Raw genomic sequence first — 19,621 nt, 5'->3', positions numbered from 1 at the left:
TTAACCGCTTCCGGACCAGCCACCGCAGTTTTACTGTGGCAGGTTGGCTACCCTGCGTGAAACCACGTAACTATACGTTGGCTCGCGGGGTCCGGATAGCACAGCGTAGGTGCCGATGCTCGTGGTCGACGGTCGCGATCGTGACTGGGAGAGACAGAACAGTGACATAATCACACACTTCCCTGTTCTTTTCTGACAGGAGTGACAGATCGTGTGTTCCCATTAGCTAGGAACCACGAAATCACTTCCTGTGGTTAGTCGCTCCCTCTTCAGTTAGAATCACCTCCCAGGGAACACAGTTATCCCCTTCACCCCCCCTCCCTAGTGTTAACCACTTCACTGCCAGTGACATATTTACAGTAATCAATGCATTTTTAAATGCACTGATTGCTGTATTAATGCCAATGATTCCAAAAATTTGTCAAAATTGTCCAATGCCATAATGTCGCAGTCACAATAAAAATCACAGATCGCTCCAATTACTAGTAAAAAAAAATAATAAAAATGCTATAAATCTATCCCCTATTTTGTAGACGCTATAAATTTTGTGCAAACCAATCAATATATACTTATTGCAATTTTTTTTTTTTGTTTTATATACCAAAAATATGTAGAATACATATCTGCCTAAACTGAGGAAAAAATATTTATATATATATATATATATATATATATATATATATAATAATATAATATATATATATATATATATTTTTTTTTTTTTGGGGGGGGGGATATTTATTATAGCAAAAAGTAAAAAATAATGCATTTTTTTTTCAAAATTGTTTATTTTTGTATTTTTTTTTGTTTATAGCATAAAAAATAAAAATCACGGAGGCGATCAAATAACACCAAAAGAAAGCTCTATTTGTGGGAAAAACAGGACATCAATTTTGTTTGGGTACAATGTCACACGACCGCGCAATTGTCAGTTAAATCAACGCTGTGCCGAATTGCAAAATGTGCTCTGATCAGGAAGGGGGTAAATTCTTCCGTGGCTGAAGTGGTTAATTGAACAAAAATTTTGCAAGATAGTTTATACGTAAACGCCCTCTATTCTCACTGTGTATAAACACAAGCGCTTATCTACACACTATGTGCGTGTCTATTGGGGGCTGTAGAATTATACAATCAGCAGCTGCCTAATTGATCATTCCTAAAAATGCATTTAATCAAATACACTATACAAATGTTCAGTCAGCAGATGAGGAGCCCAAAAATATTAATGATCTCTCGGCTGCTCACTGCTGCCCGGAACTGCAGCGCACAAAAAATAAAATAAAAATAAACAATCCACTCCTTATTGAGTAAATATTCGCTGACTCTCAATTACAAAATGCAATTTTGATGTGCAAATATATTACATACACACTCATTAATTCATTAACTCTACATCATTATGTGTGCACAAATAGTCCAAAAAACAGGTCAAGAAGAGCCACAAGAATTCTCCAGAGTGAATACTTTCTGTTGGAATTTCTTCACCACCACCATGTTTTGCTACACCACCTTCACACGTGAATTCCACACATAGGGGGCTAGTGATCAGTGGAGGCCCCCTTTGGTAATATTCTTACCGAGATGCACCGATGAACTCAGCATATCACATATACATTATCCCCATCGGCACTGATTTTTTTGGCTATTTTCTCCTCCAGCACAGAGCTGAACACCAGACAGTGGACAACAGATGCCAGCCGACCCACTGCAGTAAAGAATGGGACATCTGCTGCAAGCAACGGTGGGAAGAACGTGGTCAGAAATATTATTGAAACAGTAGTGTGATCAAGATTAAACAGGAGGAGAAAATAGCCAAAAAAATCAGTGCCGATGGGGATAATGTATATGTGATATGCTGAGTTCATCGGTGCATCTCGGTAAGAATATTACCAAAGGGGGCCTCCACTGATCACTAGCCCCCTATGTGTGGAATTCACGTGTGAAGGTGGTGTAGCAAAACACGGTGGTGGTGAAGAAATTCCAACAGAAAGTATTCACTCTGGAGAATTCTTGTGGCTCTTCTTGACCTGTTTTTTGGACTATTTGTGCACACAGTTATAATGATGTAGAGTTAATGAATTAATGAGTGTGTATGTAATATATTTGCACATCAAAATTGCATTTTTTATTTGAGAGTCAGCGAATATTTACTCAATAAGGAGTGGATTGTTTATTTTTATTTTTGTGCGCTGCAGTTCCGGGCAGCAGTGAGCAGCCGAGAGATCGTTAATATTTTTGGGCTCCTCATCTGCTGACTGAACATTTGTGTGGTAAATTGAACAAGCTGAGATTAGAAGCTGATTGGTCACCATGCAGAGCTGCAACAGATTCGGAATGCATTTGTTTTAGTAAATCTCCCCTTATGAATTTGTAATTAAAGAAAATGCATCCGTGGTGCGGGGGATCAACGAGGTTGGGGACCTCTCGGTGGGTCTGGATCCGGTGGTCTTACTATTGGGTGTGTGTGACAGGGTGGCACCGAACATACATAGACAGTTGTTTGTGTTTTATACAGCCTTTTATGCCCGCAAGGCTATCCTTATGCAGTGGAAGAAGTCGGACCCACCTAGTTTATCCCATTGGAAGGCCTTAATAGACTCTGCCCTTCCGTTATATAAGCTTACTTATATGAGTCGTAAATGCCCAAAGAAGTTTACCAAGATCTGGGGTTGTTGGGTGCAGGAGTGAGGCGTTAACCTGTCCGCTCCTACTGGAATAGTCCTCAGTTTTTTTCCCCCCCCTTGAGGGTGGAAGTCCGAATATCTGCCGGGTTCCGTGGCCTGGAACTTTCTAACAGACACACTTAAACGCTGACCCCTATGGATACTGGATTAGGTGGGGGGGGGGGGGAGGGGCTCTGCAGAATATGACTGCTGAATTTACCTATATGATACCAGCTGCTGAATGGTGTTGCCCTGCTGGTTTGTGAGTTTTCCTTTTGTATTTTAGCCAACGCTTGTTAAGCTGTAATTTATGTTGAAAAAACATGCTGTGATGTATTGCTGTATCCGTTTTGAGACCAATAAAAACGTTTCTGTTAAAAAAGAAAATGCATCCAAAAGATGTTATACTAAAAGCTTCCAGCATCAGCATTAAAGTTGTAGTTGAGGTTGGAACCTAAACTGACAGGGCCAGTACACTTAGTTTTTAATACTGGAATTACTTTTATCATGACTAATGATGTGGTAAGGTTTTAGATTTGGATGTGATTGGCATTCTCCTCTTTATCAAGAGAACATTCACACTTTGCAGGTCAGTTAAGGATTCTATTAGGAAAACTGACCCTATAAGTGTAAAGATAACAGGGGAAGTTGACCTTAAACGAATGTAGTACTTAAGCCTACTTGGCACAACAGCTATCTGACCTCTGAATCTCATTGTGCTGACTTAGCAGAAGCACCCAGCCATTAAGTGTGGTATAGCAGTTTGTCGGTGGAAGTAAATTTGTGTGCAGAAGAAGGCTGGCAGTATAACTTTTCATATTCTGAAAGAAAAGTAAATGTTGCATGGCTTAGTACAGAGGGTCATATGCGGGACTGTAAAAAAATGCCAGTACTAAGATGTTTCTAACAGCCACCAACCAAATCCAAACTAGGCTTGTAAATTTAAATGTTATTGATGATGCAGAAAGAGAAGTTTATTCAGCACAGGCTACAGAAAATACAACCCTGCTGTCCTGTACTTACTCTGGGAGTAATGGCCTGGATACAGGAGATACACAAAAGTGAGTGAATGTTTGGACAAGAGCACAACTGCAGAGTTTGTTGAATATTGTTAGTAACTGATAAATTGTTCTTGTAGTCTATTTTTTTTTTTGTTTAACATATACTAGCCACCATAATGTACATATTGCATAATTCCAGGGCATATGCCATTACATACATCTCTGTTGCACTTATAGAGACATTATTGTATAAGGCCACATGCATATTGTGACATGGCTACTTTTGAAACTTCCTTGTAACAGTCAGTTATACAATATGCGTTGCCTATAAAATTGCTAGCAATCACATACTCATTTCCATAATTCTGTATAGTGAAGTTGATAATAATTGGTTGCTGGAAGTCTCCTTTAATATACCTTTCTTATATTAGATACATACCATTGATGCAATAAATGTGACACATTCTGAATCTTTATGTAGAAGAAATAAAGTGTTGCCTAAGGGCACTACATACTGTATATGTATGTCTGTATTCTTCTAATTGAAATGTGCTTATCTTTTGTAGCTTGTAACGGGAGTATGGCAGGGAGGATACAACTTCTTCTGTCAAGACACTCGGAGTGGAGGAGAAGCAGACATGAAGGTAGGATCAGATTTATCATTTTTCAGAAGACTAAAAGGAGACCGGGCTGATTAAGTATATTAAAATGAGGAGCAGTTAAAATCGCTAAAAGCAATCAATTTAAACCCAAAATGAAATTGAAATAGTGCATTGTGCATTAATTACCGTGCACCTCAGTCTTGATTCCAAAGCACCTTTTCCTAAAGTAGAATTCCAGGCCAAACCTAACTAGTCTTAAAAATCCTTCCTTCCTTCTCCTAACATCTATGCTGACTACCATGTGTAAGGCTTCATGTACACTGGTCTACATTTACTGCGGCCACAGGGAAACGCATAACGCTGCAAAATCGTGGCACAGCGATTCTTCTGTATTCAAGAGAGGGAGGTTGACACTCGCCTAAACGCAGCAGCTCCTAAACTCTGCTAAAAGCCTATATGTACATTGAAACATAAGCTTTTATGGAGTTGAGTTTAGTAGCTTTGGAAAAAAAATGGCAAAAGCCTCTAAATTCAAGTTTAGGAGCTGCCAGTGTAGGCTAGTGTACATGGAGCCTAAGAAAGGTGTGCTTTAAGCCATCCTGCAGTGTAATGGATCAAATTCATAGTTTTCTGTATGAGCAAAGCTATTGTCCTTCCCTGGTAACCAGACATTTTCCCCAATGGGTTATTTTGTTGGTTACTGGTCCCCTCACTGACCCCGTGAGTTCTCCTACCTCTGCAGCCTATGAGATAGGGCCTGGCCACAGAAGTTTCACCTCCACCAATAAGAGGTGTCGAATCATGCAGGCATTGATGTGAATACCTGAAGAAGGAGCCTAAGAAGTAAACAGAGGAAGAAAGAAAGATCTTTATAGGCCATTGTATGACGGTGGCTTCAGTTACACAAAATGGGTATTTGGAGAGGTTTTTTTTTCTCTCCTTATTTGTGGTTAGAGGGATATAGGAGGGGGTGGTTAAAATCCTGGAGATGGGCTTTAGCAACTGTATCCCATTTCACAGCACAGAACAGTTAATTTGCAGCCACTTACCTGACCTACATGTGCGGTTTGCATGGATGCTAACTTGTTCTACTAGGTTTCACTCTGGTTTATTATAGATATCGATGCAGGAGATTTTAGAAAAGTCATAATTTCCAGTTACCATATGTTGGATGATTAATTACTTTAAAGAGGAACTGCAGTCTGCTCATATAATTTGTAATAAAAACATCTTTGCCATTCTGAAGCTTCCCTCCAACCACTTTGCATATTATTTTATATATACTGTGATTCTGTAATTGCCAAATATGCTGCAGAAATCTCCCTCCGCTGAGTCTGGCTACAACCATTTTAAATGTGGGCAGCTGAAGCCGCTGCATGTTCACTTCCTTTATTTACACAGCCACACAGAGGCACACCTCCAGCTCTGCAGCTCTCATTGGCCCTCTTATGACTCACCCCCACCCTTCCTGGCAAACTCATGAGAGTGAGAGAGAGAGCTGTGCATGTCATAAGCCTAGGCTTTTTACCAGACAAGAGACAGGAAGTGGGCTGTATACGTTATTTAATGGCAGAAGAAAAATGTTTTACTATCCAAAGTTAAAACAACAAGGGCAGAAGATTTAATAGATGGAAAGATGAAAAATGACAAGTTCCGCTTTAACTAATGACAACACTTTAATCAAATACGTTTCTAATATTAATTTACTGTAGAAACATAATAACAATAAACAGTCAGTACAAGGGACATAGCTTACAGTCAGTAGGATATCTCTTCTGTTAGGTATAATCCTCTTATATCTTTCCCTTCATCACCCCTCCATATGAATGGAGGGGGCAGACCTATCAATCGTCCACCTATCTTTCATTCTTGGATCCTGTTTCTTTTATTTAAGCTGTAGTGTGGCTTCTATGATTGGAGCAGCTGGCGGAAAAGGGGAGAATTTGGGGGCAAGCTGTCCCTGACTGTTAAGAGCATCCCACCTTTTCAAGGCATGGATGGCTGTGGGAGAGGGATGCTGGGACAGGCCTCGGCTTTCCCTAGGGAGTCAGGGGGCATGGTAAAGGTTACGGCCAGCTAAAAACTTTTCAGTGGGGACCCATAATTTCATGGATACACTGTGGTACCAGTCCAATATTCATTTAAGGGCAACTGCTTTGTAGTATTTACAAAGATCAGGTACACCCAGGCCTCCCATCTGTTTAGGGCGCTGCAAGGTGTGAACGGCCAAACAAGGGCATTTCCCGTTCTAAATATATTTGAAAAACTAGCTGTTGAGGGTCGAAAAGAAAGACCTGGATAGTGAAATGGGCACCATTTGCAAGTAAAAAAGAATACAGGGTAACACATTCATTTTCAAAACACTGACTCGGCCCATCCAAGAGAAGCTTGTATGGTCTCAACCGTGTAGGTCAGTTTTAATAGTTGAGAGCAGGGGGGCATAATTGCAAGTATATAGTTAGTTACAGTGAAAAAGTAAAAAGTATTTTAGGGCTGTGTGGCACCAGGTGACTTTAGAGTGTCTTGGTCACTTGTGTGATGGGTGTGACAACCCGTTGATCGTCAATATCATCTTTATCCCTGGCTGCTTGAATAAAGCAGGATTCATGCAGGGTTTTGCCTGCCAAAGGCACGAGTGGCACAGGCTCAGTTTAGGGAGCTCATGATGCATGCAGATCTGGAGGGGTTTATTGACAAAGAGTCCAATACGTCTGAAAGAAATTTCATTTTTTTACTTGGCAATAGCTGGCCACAAGAATTGGGTGACAAACTCATGGCTTAGGATAGTAAGCAAACATTTTTTGCAGAAAATTGGCAGTAAAAAATATAAGGACTGAAAATGTAGGTAAAAGTATCAGTAAGGAAGACACTGGCTCCACCCAGCTACTAACCTGCTTTGAAACAGTTATAGCATAGAGGGATTAGACTGCAAGCTGCCCAAGAACCCATTTATTAAAGGGTTACTAAACTCTCTCTCTCTCTCTTTTTTTATTTTTTATAACAAACATGTCATACTTGCCTCAGTGGCCCCGATCCTCCTCTTCTGGGGTCTCTCAGTGGCACTCGTGGCTCCTCTGCTTCTCGAGTGCCCTGTCAGTGCTCTCCTTCAGACAGCAGGACACATTAACATGAAAAAACATGAGGGGTTACAACCCCTTTAAGGAAAATAATACAGCGTGTACAATTGCTACTCGAGCCATCCAGTAATTTAATAATACTCAAATTACCATCCCATTTCAAACTGCAGCCAATTAAGTTTTCTAAGCTGTAAAAAAGAAAAAAAATAGTGCAATAGGAATTCCCCTTTGTTTGATGAGAAACCCTAAAGGGTTAATTACCACAAAAGCTCCATAGAAGTATTCGCCAGCGAAAAGTAGATTCAGAGCTCACATGTTAAAAGGAAATAGCTGGCAATATTGTAATAGGCCTCTGGGAATAGTCCCACTGATAGCTGGGAGTAACCTGTCTCCACTTCATCAGTAAACCAATGCATGTAAGGGAAATCATCTCACAGAATACATCTGATAGGCTCATGAGGAGGGCAAAAATATACTGGATCAGCCTCAAAATGTATGGGAATGGGGTGCTATAGGGTAGGAGCGAGACAAGGGTCTACTCAAATGTATGCTGCCATGGAGTCATGCAGGGATACAGGCAGTCCCCAGGTTACAAACAAGAAGGTTCTATAGGTTTGTTTTTAAAGAGGTTCAGGCTCCTTCAGAAAAAAATTAAAAGTCAGCAGCTACAAATACTGCAAGCACTCAATGGCCCGGGGGGGTGGGGGGAAGGAGGAGGAGGTCAAAACCAGGTGCCCCCTGCCCCCTGAAAGGTGCCAAATGTGGGAGGAGACAGATAAGCGGAGCTTCCCCTTTGGGTGGAGCAACACTTTAAGTTGAATCTGTTTGTAAGTCGGAACAGGTACATTTTTTAAGTGTAACTCCAGCCAAAAGAATTATTCTTACGTTTTTTGGATAGCATTGGGAAGGGTTAACACCCCTGTAACATTTGGTTTGCTGTCTGTGCCCCTGTTCAGATTTCACCTCACTTTCTATCCCGAAGACAATTGGATTTTGTAAATTTTGGGTTGTCGTGGAAACCAGGATTGGTGATAAATCTTCAATGGAGACACCTTTTTCCCATAATAACTCTTACAGGAGTGAATTACCCTTCCTAGGGGTAGATTTCCTCTCACTTCCTGTTGTCTCCCTCCATTTGTAAGTAGAAGTCGTTTGTAAGTCGGTTGTTTGTAACTAAGGGGACCGCCTGTACATATTTACAGACCGCATATTTATTACGGTAAAAGGCACACTGAGCCAACTGAATTCAATTAATCATCCGTCAGCATGCAGCTTCCTTCAGGACAGATGAAGCAGAAACCCTGCCAAAAGCAAATTACCTTGTTGTTTAGCAACTGCCATTCCTTTAATCATCTGATAAGATTGCAAGAAAAATATATGCAGTGAATAAGAAAGAAACGGCAAAAGTAGGAGATGAAATTGATAGATCTGTTAAAGCAAAGTTAAAGGAAAGCATAAGTAAAACCAGCTTTGATGTTTTGCATCCACCTTGCCTTGTTAACCTGGATTTTTGCAATAAAACATTTTGTATCCTCACCTAACAACTGCTCAAGGCTCCTTCCTTCTGCATGTTTCAGCTCAGGTAGAGACATGCTATTTGCTGCTTAAGTTGAGAATAATGAAATGAAATCTGTTAAAGCAGACCTACATCTCATAACTCCCTCAAGCTGCAGGTATCAGGTTTATGAGGTTCATGTGTCTGCTGTCACAATTCCAGGCAGGAAGAGTCATTGTGTAGGTTGGTTTGGCAAATTGCCAGAATTTTCACTCAAAAAGGAGCCTAGAGGGGTTACTAGTTGAGTATAAGAAAAGATTTTCTGCCAGATTGCATGTTGGCACAATGGGCAAGAAAAAGCAGGGGGTATAAGTTGTGGGATTTATACGAAAAACAACTTTACTGACAAAATACTTTTGGTTTTGAGTTACAATAAAGTAGTCGAATCTTAACAAAGCATGCCTTCTGAACCGGATAGCTTTAGAAAGATTGACCTGGGGGAAATGGGCTGCAGATTTGTGTCTTCAGATTTACCAAAACCGTATACTGCACAGGCCTGCCTGATTGCATACAAATTGAAACTCTTATGCCACATACACACGATCTGACTTTTCGGCAGACTGGAATCCGTCGGACAATTGGATCGTGTGTGGGCTCCAGCTGACTTTTTTTCCCCAAAAGTCTGAGGGACCTAGAAATAAAACATGTTTCAAATCTTTCTGGCAGACTCAAGTCGGTCGAAAAATCAGTTCGTCTGTATGCTAGTCCGACGGATGAAAACCGACACCAGGGCAGCTATTGGCTACTGGCTATGAACTTCCTTATTCTAGTCTGGTTGTACGTCATCACGTTCGAATCCGTCGGACTTTGGTGTGCTTGTGTGTAGCCAAGTCCGTTCATTTGGAAAGTCCGTCGGAACGCCGCCGAAAGTCCATCGGACCTAGTCCGTCAAAGTCTGGTCGTGTGCACGTGGCATTAAGGTTTGATCTGATATTATATGGTTTTGGTAAATCTGAAGACAAAAATCTGCAGAAAATCTAACAGTGTGTCTGGGGTCTAAGGCTTTGCCTCGCTTTATTGCTGGGTCTTTTCTCCCAGAGAGATTGTTGTGAGTCACCATAAGATCGTCAATCGTTTCCTTTACATCCCCAGCTTAGGATGATTGGTATGCGGACCTGACAGGGTGTTTATTACGCCACTTCTTCCTTGGTACATTTCTTTCGTTGCTCTCAGGCCTCAACTTCTATATCAAAATCACAGTCCCAGTTCTATTAGAAGTCCTGGACCCCCAAGCCAACAGTGATTTAGGACACCCCTGTTCAAAAGGACTAATAAAGTTGTTCTGTACAATAGAAAAAACTGGACTTTTGGCTTTCCTGTAAAATCCATTTCTTGGAGCACATCACAGGACACAGAGATCCCCCCCTCTGTGTTGTCATGTATGGTTTGCTACAAAACTGAAGGAGGGGTTATGCCTGAGAAAGGACTTCCTGTCTTTTATTTAGCCAGTGTCCAGTCACCTGTAGGTGGCTCATTGGTAAGTTTTAATGAAGCTGCTCAGTGTCCCTGATGTACTCCAAGAAACACATTTTACAGGTAAGCCAAAAATCCAGGGCTACAGCAGCATTAAATCATAACCTATGTAAAAGAACTCAAGTTATCTGACCTTTTGACCCTGGAAAGGCAAGTAAAAAACATGCACTGCAAGGTCCTAAACATTTAAGGCCTCCTGCACTGTGGGCATAACAAATGCTGCTTATACAGGCTCTTGGCAATTACCTTCTTTCAGCGTATAGAAGCAACTCTGTTAGCCCGTGTATCCATGCACATTTGGGCATTTATAGGCATATTTGTAGAGGAGCGTTTACAGACAACACAAGCACATTTTTGAGAGGAACTTTCAGCAGAAAAAAACCCTTGACACACATAAACGCAGCATTTAGGTGGGTTTGGCGTTTTCAAGTGTAAATTAATTATAGTGAAAAATGAGCAGAGGGGAATGTTTTGGGAAAGAAACACTTATAAAAGCAAATGCACAAAAATACGTGTGCAGAACATGTCTTTAAGTGATTTTTTTCTGCTGCTTTTTTTCTGCCAAAGGTTCTGGCATTTTTTCGGACGCTTAGTGTGCATTAACTCTCAGTGGTCCTTAAAGCTCAAATCCGCTCTCCAGCTAATATCTGTGTATTGGAAAGGTGCTCAAAGCTTTTCAAATGGTGACAAGTGATTCCTTTCACAGATTAGGTTATCCAGCAACTGTTAATCTATTTGTGTCTGAATATTTGCTTGCAGATTTATCCAGACTCCTGTTGATGACGAGTGACTGACAGGATTTCTTAAAGCCATTTTTCTCCACTTTGGATAGAGTAGGGAAGGGTTTAAGCCGTCATCCTTTATCTTTTAATATACCTAACAAACAGAGATCAGTATGTCAAGTGCCACATGCTGAATAACTACATTAAGGCCTCATGCACACTGAACGTTTTTACAGCTGCTGTTTTTGGCTTCAGATATTTTTTTCTACAGTCAATAGACTCCCCATCATGTTATTCTGTATGTCCATGCACACATAGGCTGTTATCAGCAGTTTTTGGCTGGGGCGTTTTTTGGATTTAAAAAACCTCCAAAACTAGTGGGTTCTGAGAGGAGTTTTTCAGCTGTAAAACGTCAAATTGACCCATGAAAAAAAAAAAAAACCCCCCCCCGCTAATAAATGCCAAAACCACTATTGCAAAAACGTTGAAAAACTCACTGCAAAGCTACTGGCGTTTTTAAAACGTTGTTATTTAAACGTCCAGTGTGCATGAGCCCTAAAAAGTCTACAAAGAGAGGACACTAAGGCCGGGTTCACACTGGTATGACAAAAGCTCCGACATTGGGAGCTCATGTCGCACGATGTGTGAAAATTAATGTTTCCCTATGGGAGTCGTCTTAACTGGTCCGACTTTAAAAATGCTCCCTGCACTACTTTGGTCCAACTTTGATCCTACTTCAGCCCATTGACTATCATTGAAGTAGGATCAAAGTCAGATCCTTGTCCTAACCATCCGACTTTGGCATCGACATGTGTTATTTCCTGCCCCCTGCTATAGCCCTTCCCATTGTGTGTGTTTGTTTTGATTGGTCAAAGAACAAGTTGTACTATCTGAAAAGTCAGATCAAAGTAGTGTGCTGTTCATGAAAGTCAGATGGATGTAGTACCAAAATAGGACCAATGTAGGACTGATGTCCCAGAGCAAAGTAGGATGAAAGTCGTACTACTGTCATGTAGTATAGTGTGAACTCGGCCTAATTGAACAAGCTGAAGTTATGGGCTGATTAATTACTTTAAAAAGGGCTGCTGGAAAGTATAAAGTGCAGGCACCTACAAGCAAATACCTGTTGCAGCTTGCATCACACCAGAATAGCAGGCAATTGTGAATGGGTAATGCTTGCTCATTGAGAGTGTCCTGGTATTCGGGTGGTGTAGAGTGGACAGTGAAGCTGCTGCAAGTATCTGCCTCTATGTGCCTTCATGTTATAGTTTCTATCAGCTTTATTTTCTTTATAGTGATAGAGTTTCTTTAAAGTTTAAATATAACTAAAGGTAAACATTTTTTTTTTTAGTTTTGGATTGAGTGGAGAGGGATTAGAACCCCTGTACATTTTTTATCACTGTCTGTGCCCCCAGAGCAGTAATAGAAGGGAAATCTTACAATTGGGACACTAGTTCTGGTGACCAGGGGACCTCAAGGAATTCCCTTTAATATACAGGGATTTCCTCTCACTTCCTGTTTAGATATGAGGCAGGAAGTGAAGGGAAATCCCCCCAATGGGACACAGACGGCAAAAAAAACTGAAAGGGGTTGTAACCCTCCCTTACTCTATTCAAAATGAAAACCAGGTTTGCATTTTGTTTTACTTTGGTAAATGCTTACTAATTTTGAAGTTCCTCTATCATTTACAAGCTAAGACTAAGGGTCCTTTCACACGGGGCGGATCAGTTCTGATCCGCCCCGTGGATGTCCGTTTGCTCAGCGGGGATCACTCCGCCGATCCCCGCTGAGCAGGGAGATGACAGCTCCGTCTCTGCACACTGCGCAGGGACGGACCTGCCACAGCGCCGCTCTCCCCTATGGGAGATCGGATGACGACGGACCGCAGTGCCCGTCGTCACCCGATCCGATCCGCAGACGGATGGAAAAATAGCTTTTTCCTCCGTTACACTTTTTCGGATCGGAGCGGGTCGGATGTCAGCGGACATGTCACCGCTGACATCCGACGCTCCATAGAGCTCTATGGAGCACCCGTTCAGGTCCGCCTGAAAAACTGACAGGCAGGCCTGAACGGGACGTCAGTGTGAAAGAGGCCTTAAAGTACCCTTGATTTTAGGGCCTTAGTTGAGCAATGCTTTGTAAACCAGAACCTGGGTAGTTTAAACTGAGCATATGCTGAAATACATGCATGAAACCACATGTTAAAATGACAGGTTTAACCTGGATCCATCCTCTACTGTGTACAGATATGTACAGACCCATGAGATTGTGTGTAGCAATTATGGTAATATATATGTGTGAATTTGATTCTACATTTGCAGTTCAATATAGGTGGTTGAGCTGTGTTTCTACTGCCTCCCTAAGCTGCTGAGACAGCCAAACAGGGTTGTACACATGCCATGGTCACGATACTTTGTTTCACGTCACAGCAAAAATGATCCAACCCCCCCCCCTGACATCTTCACATTCAACAAGCAGTGCTGCCACCAAATGCAACCCATTCACGTGAATAGTGCCATGCCCCAGCCTCGAGCCAAATGCTATGCTGGCACTTGTGACACAGTATTCCCATTTAGAAAAGGCCTTCAGCTGTCAAAAAAAGAACAGGCGGTATCGCCTGTCCGCCACGCCTGCATGGCTCTGAAAAATGATCCTCAAATCGCTCTTCGAACAGCAATGTAGGTGACAATAAGCCCTAAAGCTGTATTATCAACCTGAGCATGACAATTTAAAGCGGAACTTCAGTCATTTTTACATCTTTCCATCTATTAAATCTTCTGCCCTTGTTGTTTTAACTTTGGATAGTAAAACATTTTTTTTTCTGCCAGTAAATACCTTATACAGCCCACTTCCTGTTTTTTTTTTTGTCTTGTAGTTTATGACATCATGCACAGCATGTAGTTTATGACATCATGCACTCTCTCTCTCTCTCTCTCTCTCTCTCTCTCTCTCTCTCTCTCTCTCTCTCTCTCTCTCTCTCTCTCTCTCTCTCTCTCTCTCTCTCTCTCTCTCGAGTTTGCAAGGGAGGGATATTTAGTCAGAGGGCCAATGAGAGCTGCAGAGCTGGAGGTGTGCCTCTGTGTCTGTGTAAATCCGGGAAGTAAACAGGCAGCAGCTTCAGCTGCCCACAGTTAAAATGGCAGCAGCCAGACTCAATGGAGGGAGATTTCTGCAGCATATTTGGCAAGCACAGAATCACAGTATACAGTATCTCACAAAAGTGAGTACACCCCTCAGATTTTAGTAACTACTTTATTATCTTTTCATGTGACCACACTGACACTTTGCTACAAGTAGTGAGTGTACAGCTTGTATAATAGTGTAAATTTGCTGTCCTCTCAAAATAACTCAACACACAGCGCCTAGAGGCGATTCAGTTCGCATTGTGCGCTATACAAGTATTTCATTCATTCATTCATTCATTCACACAGCCATTAAAGTCTAAACCGCTGGCAACAAAAGTGATTACACCCCTAAGGCCCCATTCACACCTGAACATAGCGTTTTCAGGCAGAAAATTGTGCGATTTTACCATGATTTTGCAGCGTTTTTTACCGCGATTTTGTGCAAGGCAGAAGGTCACCAATGTAAAAAGAAGAAAAATGCCCAAATCTGTCCGATTTGAGCGACAAAAAAGGTTCCAGAACTTGTTTGCGCTTCAGGCGACATGGAGTGGAGATGTGAACCATCTCCTTTGAGAATAATAGATTTTTTCCCCTCAAGCTACAAAATGCTCAGGTGTGAATGGGGCCTTAGTGAAAATCTCCAAATTGGACCCAAAGTGTCAATATTTTGTGTGGCCACCATTATTTTCCAGCATTGTCTTAACCCTCTTGGGCATGAAGTTCACCAGAGCTTCACAGGTTGCCACTGGAGTCCACTTCCGCTTCCACATGATGACATTGTAGATCTGGTGGATGTTAGAGACCTTGCGCTCCTCCACCTACCATTTGAGGATGCCCCACGGATGCTCAATAGGGTTTAGGTCTGGAGACATGCTTGGCCAGTCCATCACCTTTACCCTCAGCTTCTTTAGCAAGGCAATGGTCATCTTGGAGGTGTGTTTGTGGTTGTTATCATGTTGGAATACTGCCCTGTGGTCCAGTGTCTGAGGGGAGGGGATCATATTCTGCTTCAGTATGTCACAGTACATGTTGGCATTCATGGTTCCCTCAATGAACTGTAGCTTTCTAGTGTCGGCAGCACTCATGCAGCCCCAGACCATGACACTCCCACCACCATGCTTGACTGTAGGCAAGACACACTTGTCTTTGTACTCCTCACCTGGTTGCCGCCACACACGCTTGACACCATCTGAACCGAAGACGATTATCTTGGTCTCATCAGACCACAGTATATGGTTCCAGTAATCCATGTCCTTAGTCTGCTTGTCTTCAGCAAACTGTTTGCAGGCTTTCTTGTGCATCATCTTTAGAAGAGGCTTCCTTCTGGTACGACAGCCATGCAGAACGATTTCTTCAGTGTTGTCACATGAAAAAGTTATAATAAAATGTTTACAAAAATGTGAGGGGTGTACTCGCTTTTGTGAGACACTGTATCTCTGTAAAATAATATGCAAAGTGGTTGAAGGGAAGCTTCAGAATGGCAAAGATGTTTTTTATTGCAAATTATGAGAGCAGACTGCAGTTCCTCTTTAAGCACTCTTTTTTACTTTTGCTTAGCTCTGTAGGTTTCATGTATTTTTGCTATGTTGTCACATGCTACTAGTATTTAATTATTATTATATAAACACCAATACACTTGTTTGTTTCACAGATAATCCGAGTCCTGTGGTGGTACTACTTCTCCAAACTCATTGAATTTATGGATACTTTTTTCTTTATCCTCCGCAAAAATAACCACCAAATTACCGTCCTGCATGTTTACCATCACGCCTCTATGCTGAGCATTTGGTGGTTTGTCATGAACTGGGTACCTTGCGGACACTGTAAGTACCTTGAGATTAGTGTTGCAATACTGAACACTACTTGGTTTTTGTCTTCCAACTATTTGTCACAAGTTTCCTTCTAATTGATATGTACTAAAAGCTTTGCAGTATCAATTTATGTACATCCAGTGTTGGCCCATGGTGATTGTAGTACAAATGGATACTTTCCCCACAAAATATGAGCTGTGTGAAGTTGGCACCCCATATTTGTAAAACCTGAATAAAAATATACCATTCGTTTGTGCCGCGTTTGTGCTGATTTGTGCCGCAAAAATTAGCGTTTGTGCCGGTTCGGTTTCTGAGATATTAAACATTCAATTTAATGCAAGCCCCGCCCACTTTGCACCCCACGTTGCTGAATTTGAAAAACGAACGCGCCATTCGTTTGTGCCGCGTTTGTGCTGGTTTGTGCTGCAAAAATAAACGTTTGTGCCGCTTTGGTTGCAGAGATATTGTGCGTTATATGTTGTGAAACCCCGCCCACTTTGCACCCCACGTTACCGAATTTGAAAAACAAACGCGCCATTCATTTGTGCCGCGTTTGTGCTGGTTTGTGCTGCAAAAATAAACGTTTGTGCCGCTTTGGTTGCGGAGATATTGTGCGTTATATGTTGTGAAACCCCGCCCACTTTACACCCCACGTTACCGAATTTGAAAAACAAACGCGCCATTCGTTTGTGCCACGTTTGTGCTGGTTTGTGCTGCAAAAATAAACGTTTGTGCCGCTTTGGTTGTGGAGATATTGTGTGTTATATGTTGTGAAACCCCGCCCACTTTACACCCCACGTTACCGAATTTGAAAAACAAACGTGCCATTCGTTTGTGCCAGGTTTTTGCTGGTATAGTTGCAGAGATATTGAGCAGTATATATTGTCAAACCACAACAACTTAGCACCTCGTTATTAAATCATACATACAACTAGATTTATTTGTTAATGGTTTGTGCAGATTTGGTGGATATTATACATGCTTTACTTATGCATAGTTTTGCCACCCCCACAGGGATCCCCCCTTTCCGATTCTCTAGTGCTGAATGGAAGAACAGACAGGGAGGGGGCGGGCACAGATGGCTCTGGCTCTAGTGAGCCAGAGCAGTTGTCAATCAGGCGGCAGGGTGGATCTTGACAGTATTGTCAGGATCTGTACCGGCTGCAGCATTGATCTGCACTGGCAGGATATAGTGGGCAATGGCCCGCCACATGCACATGAGTTTTTTTGTCACAGGAGAACATACTAAATGTCACCTTGTGAACAAAAAGAGAACTAAGGCCAAAAAAAGGTTGGGACATAGTTCTCTTTTAACATAAGTTTAAACCAGACGTTAACCAAGAAAAACAGCACTCCAGCAGGAGAGAGAGGTTCGGAGTGGCCATCTACAACTTTCAAGCAAAAAAAATGAAGAACTAAGCTTGCAGGTGGGAGATACAGTGCAGATATTTGATTTGTTCCTCCAAGTGAATCCTCTGTACCACCCTTCATATGTCTCAAAGTAGGGGATATTTGCAGCTGCACATATTCATCAGAAAGAAGTGTAGATGACGGAGGGGCGGAGTTACTACATGGCGCCAAGCAGCAGTGTGATGCTGTGAGCTCCTAGGCATCCCCCCCGAGCGAATATGCTAAGTGAGCCTGAATTTCCGTGTTAAAGCTGATCTGTGCCCCCACCATGGTAGCTGCTTATCGGTCTGTTACGTGCTGCTATCCACCTGCTACCTACCCAGTTTCCGGATCTCAGCTGGTCAGTCGTCTGTCTCCCCACTGTCCCTGGTTGATCGACCCGCAGTGAGCCATCTACTGGGCGGCAGTGGAGTAGCATGGGTTGTCAGCACCCGGGTAGAGGCAAGTAATTTGCACCCCCTAACCTGCGGACTGTTAGCACTCCCCGAGTCCCTTCAAATACAATAGCAGTGACCTACCTGATTCCTATACTGACCACTACACTAACCTACTTGATTAATTTCTTTACTGACCATTACACACTACACTGACCACTATACTATACTGTCCACTACACTGAGAACTACACTGACCACTATACTATACTGACCACTGTACTATACTGACCACTGTACCACACTGACCACTATACTGTCCACTGCACTACACTGTCCACTACATCGTGTTCGAGTCGAACATACATTCAACTCGAACATTGGCTGTTCGTCCGTTCGGCGAATACCGAATGTTATGGGCTGTTCGCGCCAAATTCGTGTGGCGCTCACGGCCCACAATGCACTGCGCCACCGCAGTGCATTGCTGGCTCATGATTGGCCAAGCATGCACTGTGACCCCGCATGCTTGGCCAATCACAGCGCCGACAGCAAGGAGAGCCATGATTGGCCACAGGCAGGATGCCTGTGGCCAATCATAGCTCAGGCTGTGTAGTACACGCCCCACACTATATAAGGCCTGCCAGCGCGGCGGCCTTGTGTATTGTATTGGCGTCTGTAGGAGTTAGTGGGTGTTCTGTGTACCTTCAACACAGTATACACCGTTTATTATCGGCCAATTTTTCGTTCTTGCTCTTCTGTAGTGGTTGTTGTCTGCGTGCCCTGACCGCAGTATACACCATTATATCCACCTATATAGCTAGCTATATTTCTCTTTTTTTAATAGAGCTTGCAGTCAGTTGTAGGAGATTGTGCGTGCTGTCTGCGTGCTCTGAACACAGTATACACCGTTATATCTACCTCCATAGCTCTTCTCTAATTAAGCCATCTGTAGGAGTTAGTGGAAGTTGTGTGTGCCTCCAGCACAATATACACTACCCGAATGCTGGTTTTCCCATCTCTCTTCAAGCCATTACCATGTCTGGAAGGCCAACAAGGAGAGGCAGACAGACACGAGCCGATAAAAGAGGGCAAGCAGGCTCTGTGTCTAGAGACAACAGTGCTGGTCGTGGACGCGGTGCATCGTCATCATCAGCACGTGGCCATGGGACACGCTTGTCCTTCTTTTCGGCAGCTGGACATGTTAAGCTGCAACATGCCGAAGACTTGGTAGAGTTGATGACCAAGCCCTCTTCATCCTCCTCATCCTCTCTCACCCAGGCTCAGGGTACTAGCAAAGAAGCTGCCAACCCATCGTCTTCCCGCCTCTCAATGTCATCATCAGTGACTCCTTCCCTTGACCCACCACGTCCTCCTGAGGAGTCTCCTGAACTCTTTGAGCACAGTGTTGGGTACATGCTCCAGGGAGGATGCCCAGTGTTTTGTAGGCTCTGATGATGATACTCAGCTAGAGGAAGGCAGTAGCGTGAGCGCAGAGAGAGGGGATGCTCAAGAAGGACAGCAATCTGGCAGTCATGTTCCACAAGCTGCAGCATACTGCCAGGTTTGCTCCAGCAATGAATAGGGAGGGGATGATGAGGGCACTGACTCCACGTGGGTGCCTGGAAGGAGGGAGGAGGAGGAGGAGGAGGCACATGTCCAACGAGGCAGGATGCCCTCCGGGGGCCAGCTTAAGGGCAGCACACCGACTGAATCACACCGCAGAGCTCTGCCTGTGCAGGGCGCTGCCTGTGCAGGGCGCTGCCTGTGCAGGGCGCTGCCTCTGCGCGTTATTCTAAAAGTTCTTTGGT

General features: G+C 42.9%; 1 protein-coding gene across 2 annotated transcripts in view; it reads left to right on the top strand.

The window, feature by feature from the left end:
- ELOVL5 (ELOVL fatty acid elongase 5) overlaps positions 1–19,621 on the top strand; it is a 157,636-nt gene that overhangs the window by 118,023 nt on the left and 19,992 nt on the right. For both annotated transcript variants that reach the window (XM_077487803.1, XM_077487804.1), the window contains exons 4-5: positions 4,231–4,308; positions 15,870–16,041. In XM_077487803.1, the coding sequence (XP_077343929.1) occupies positions 4,231–4,308; positions 15,870–16,041 (250 nt within the window). The remainder of the gene's footprint in view (positions 1–4,230; positions 4,309–15,869; positions 16,042–19,621) is intronic.

This window comes from Lithobates pipiens, unplaced genomic scaffold (assembly GCF_037356315.1).
Source record: "Lithobates pipiens isolate NorthernLeopardFrog02 unplaced genomic scaffold, aLitPip1_a1.2 Scaffold_18, whole genome shotgun sequence".
NCBI classification, from domain to species: Eukaryota; Metazoa; Chordata; class Amphibia; order Anura; family Ranidae; genus Lithobates; species Lithobates pipiens.
This window is presented reverse-complemented; position numbering and strand designations above follow the sequence as displayed.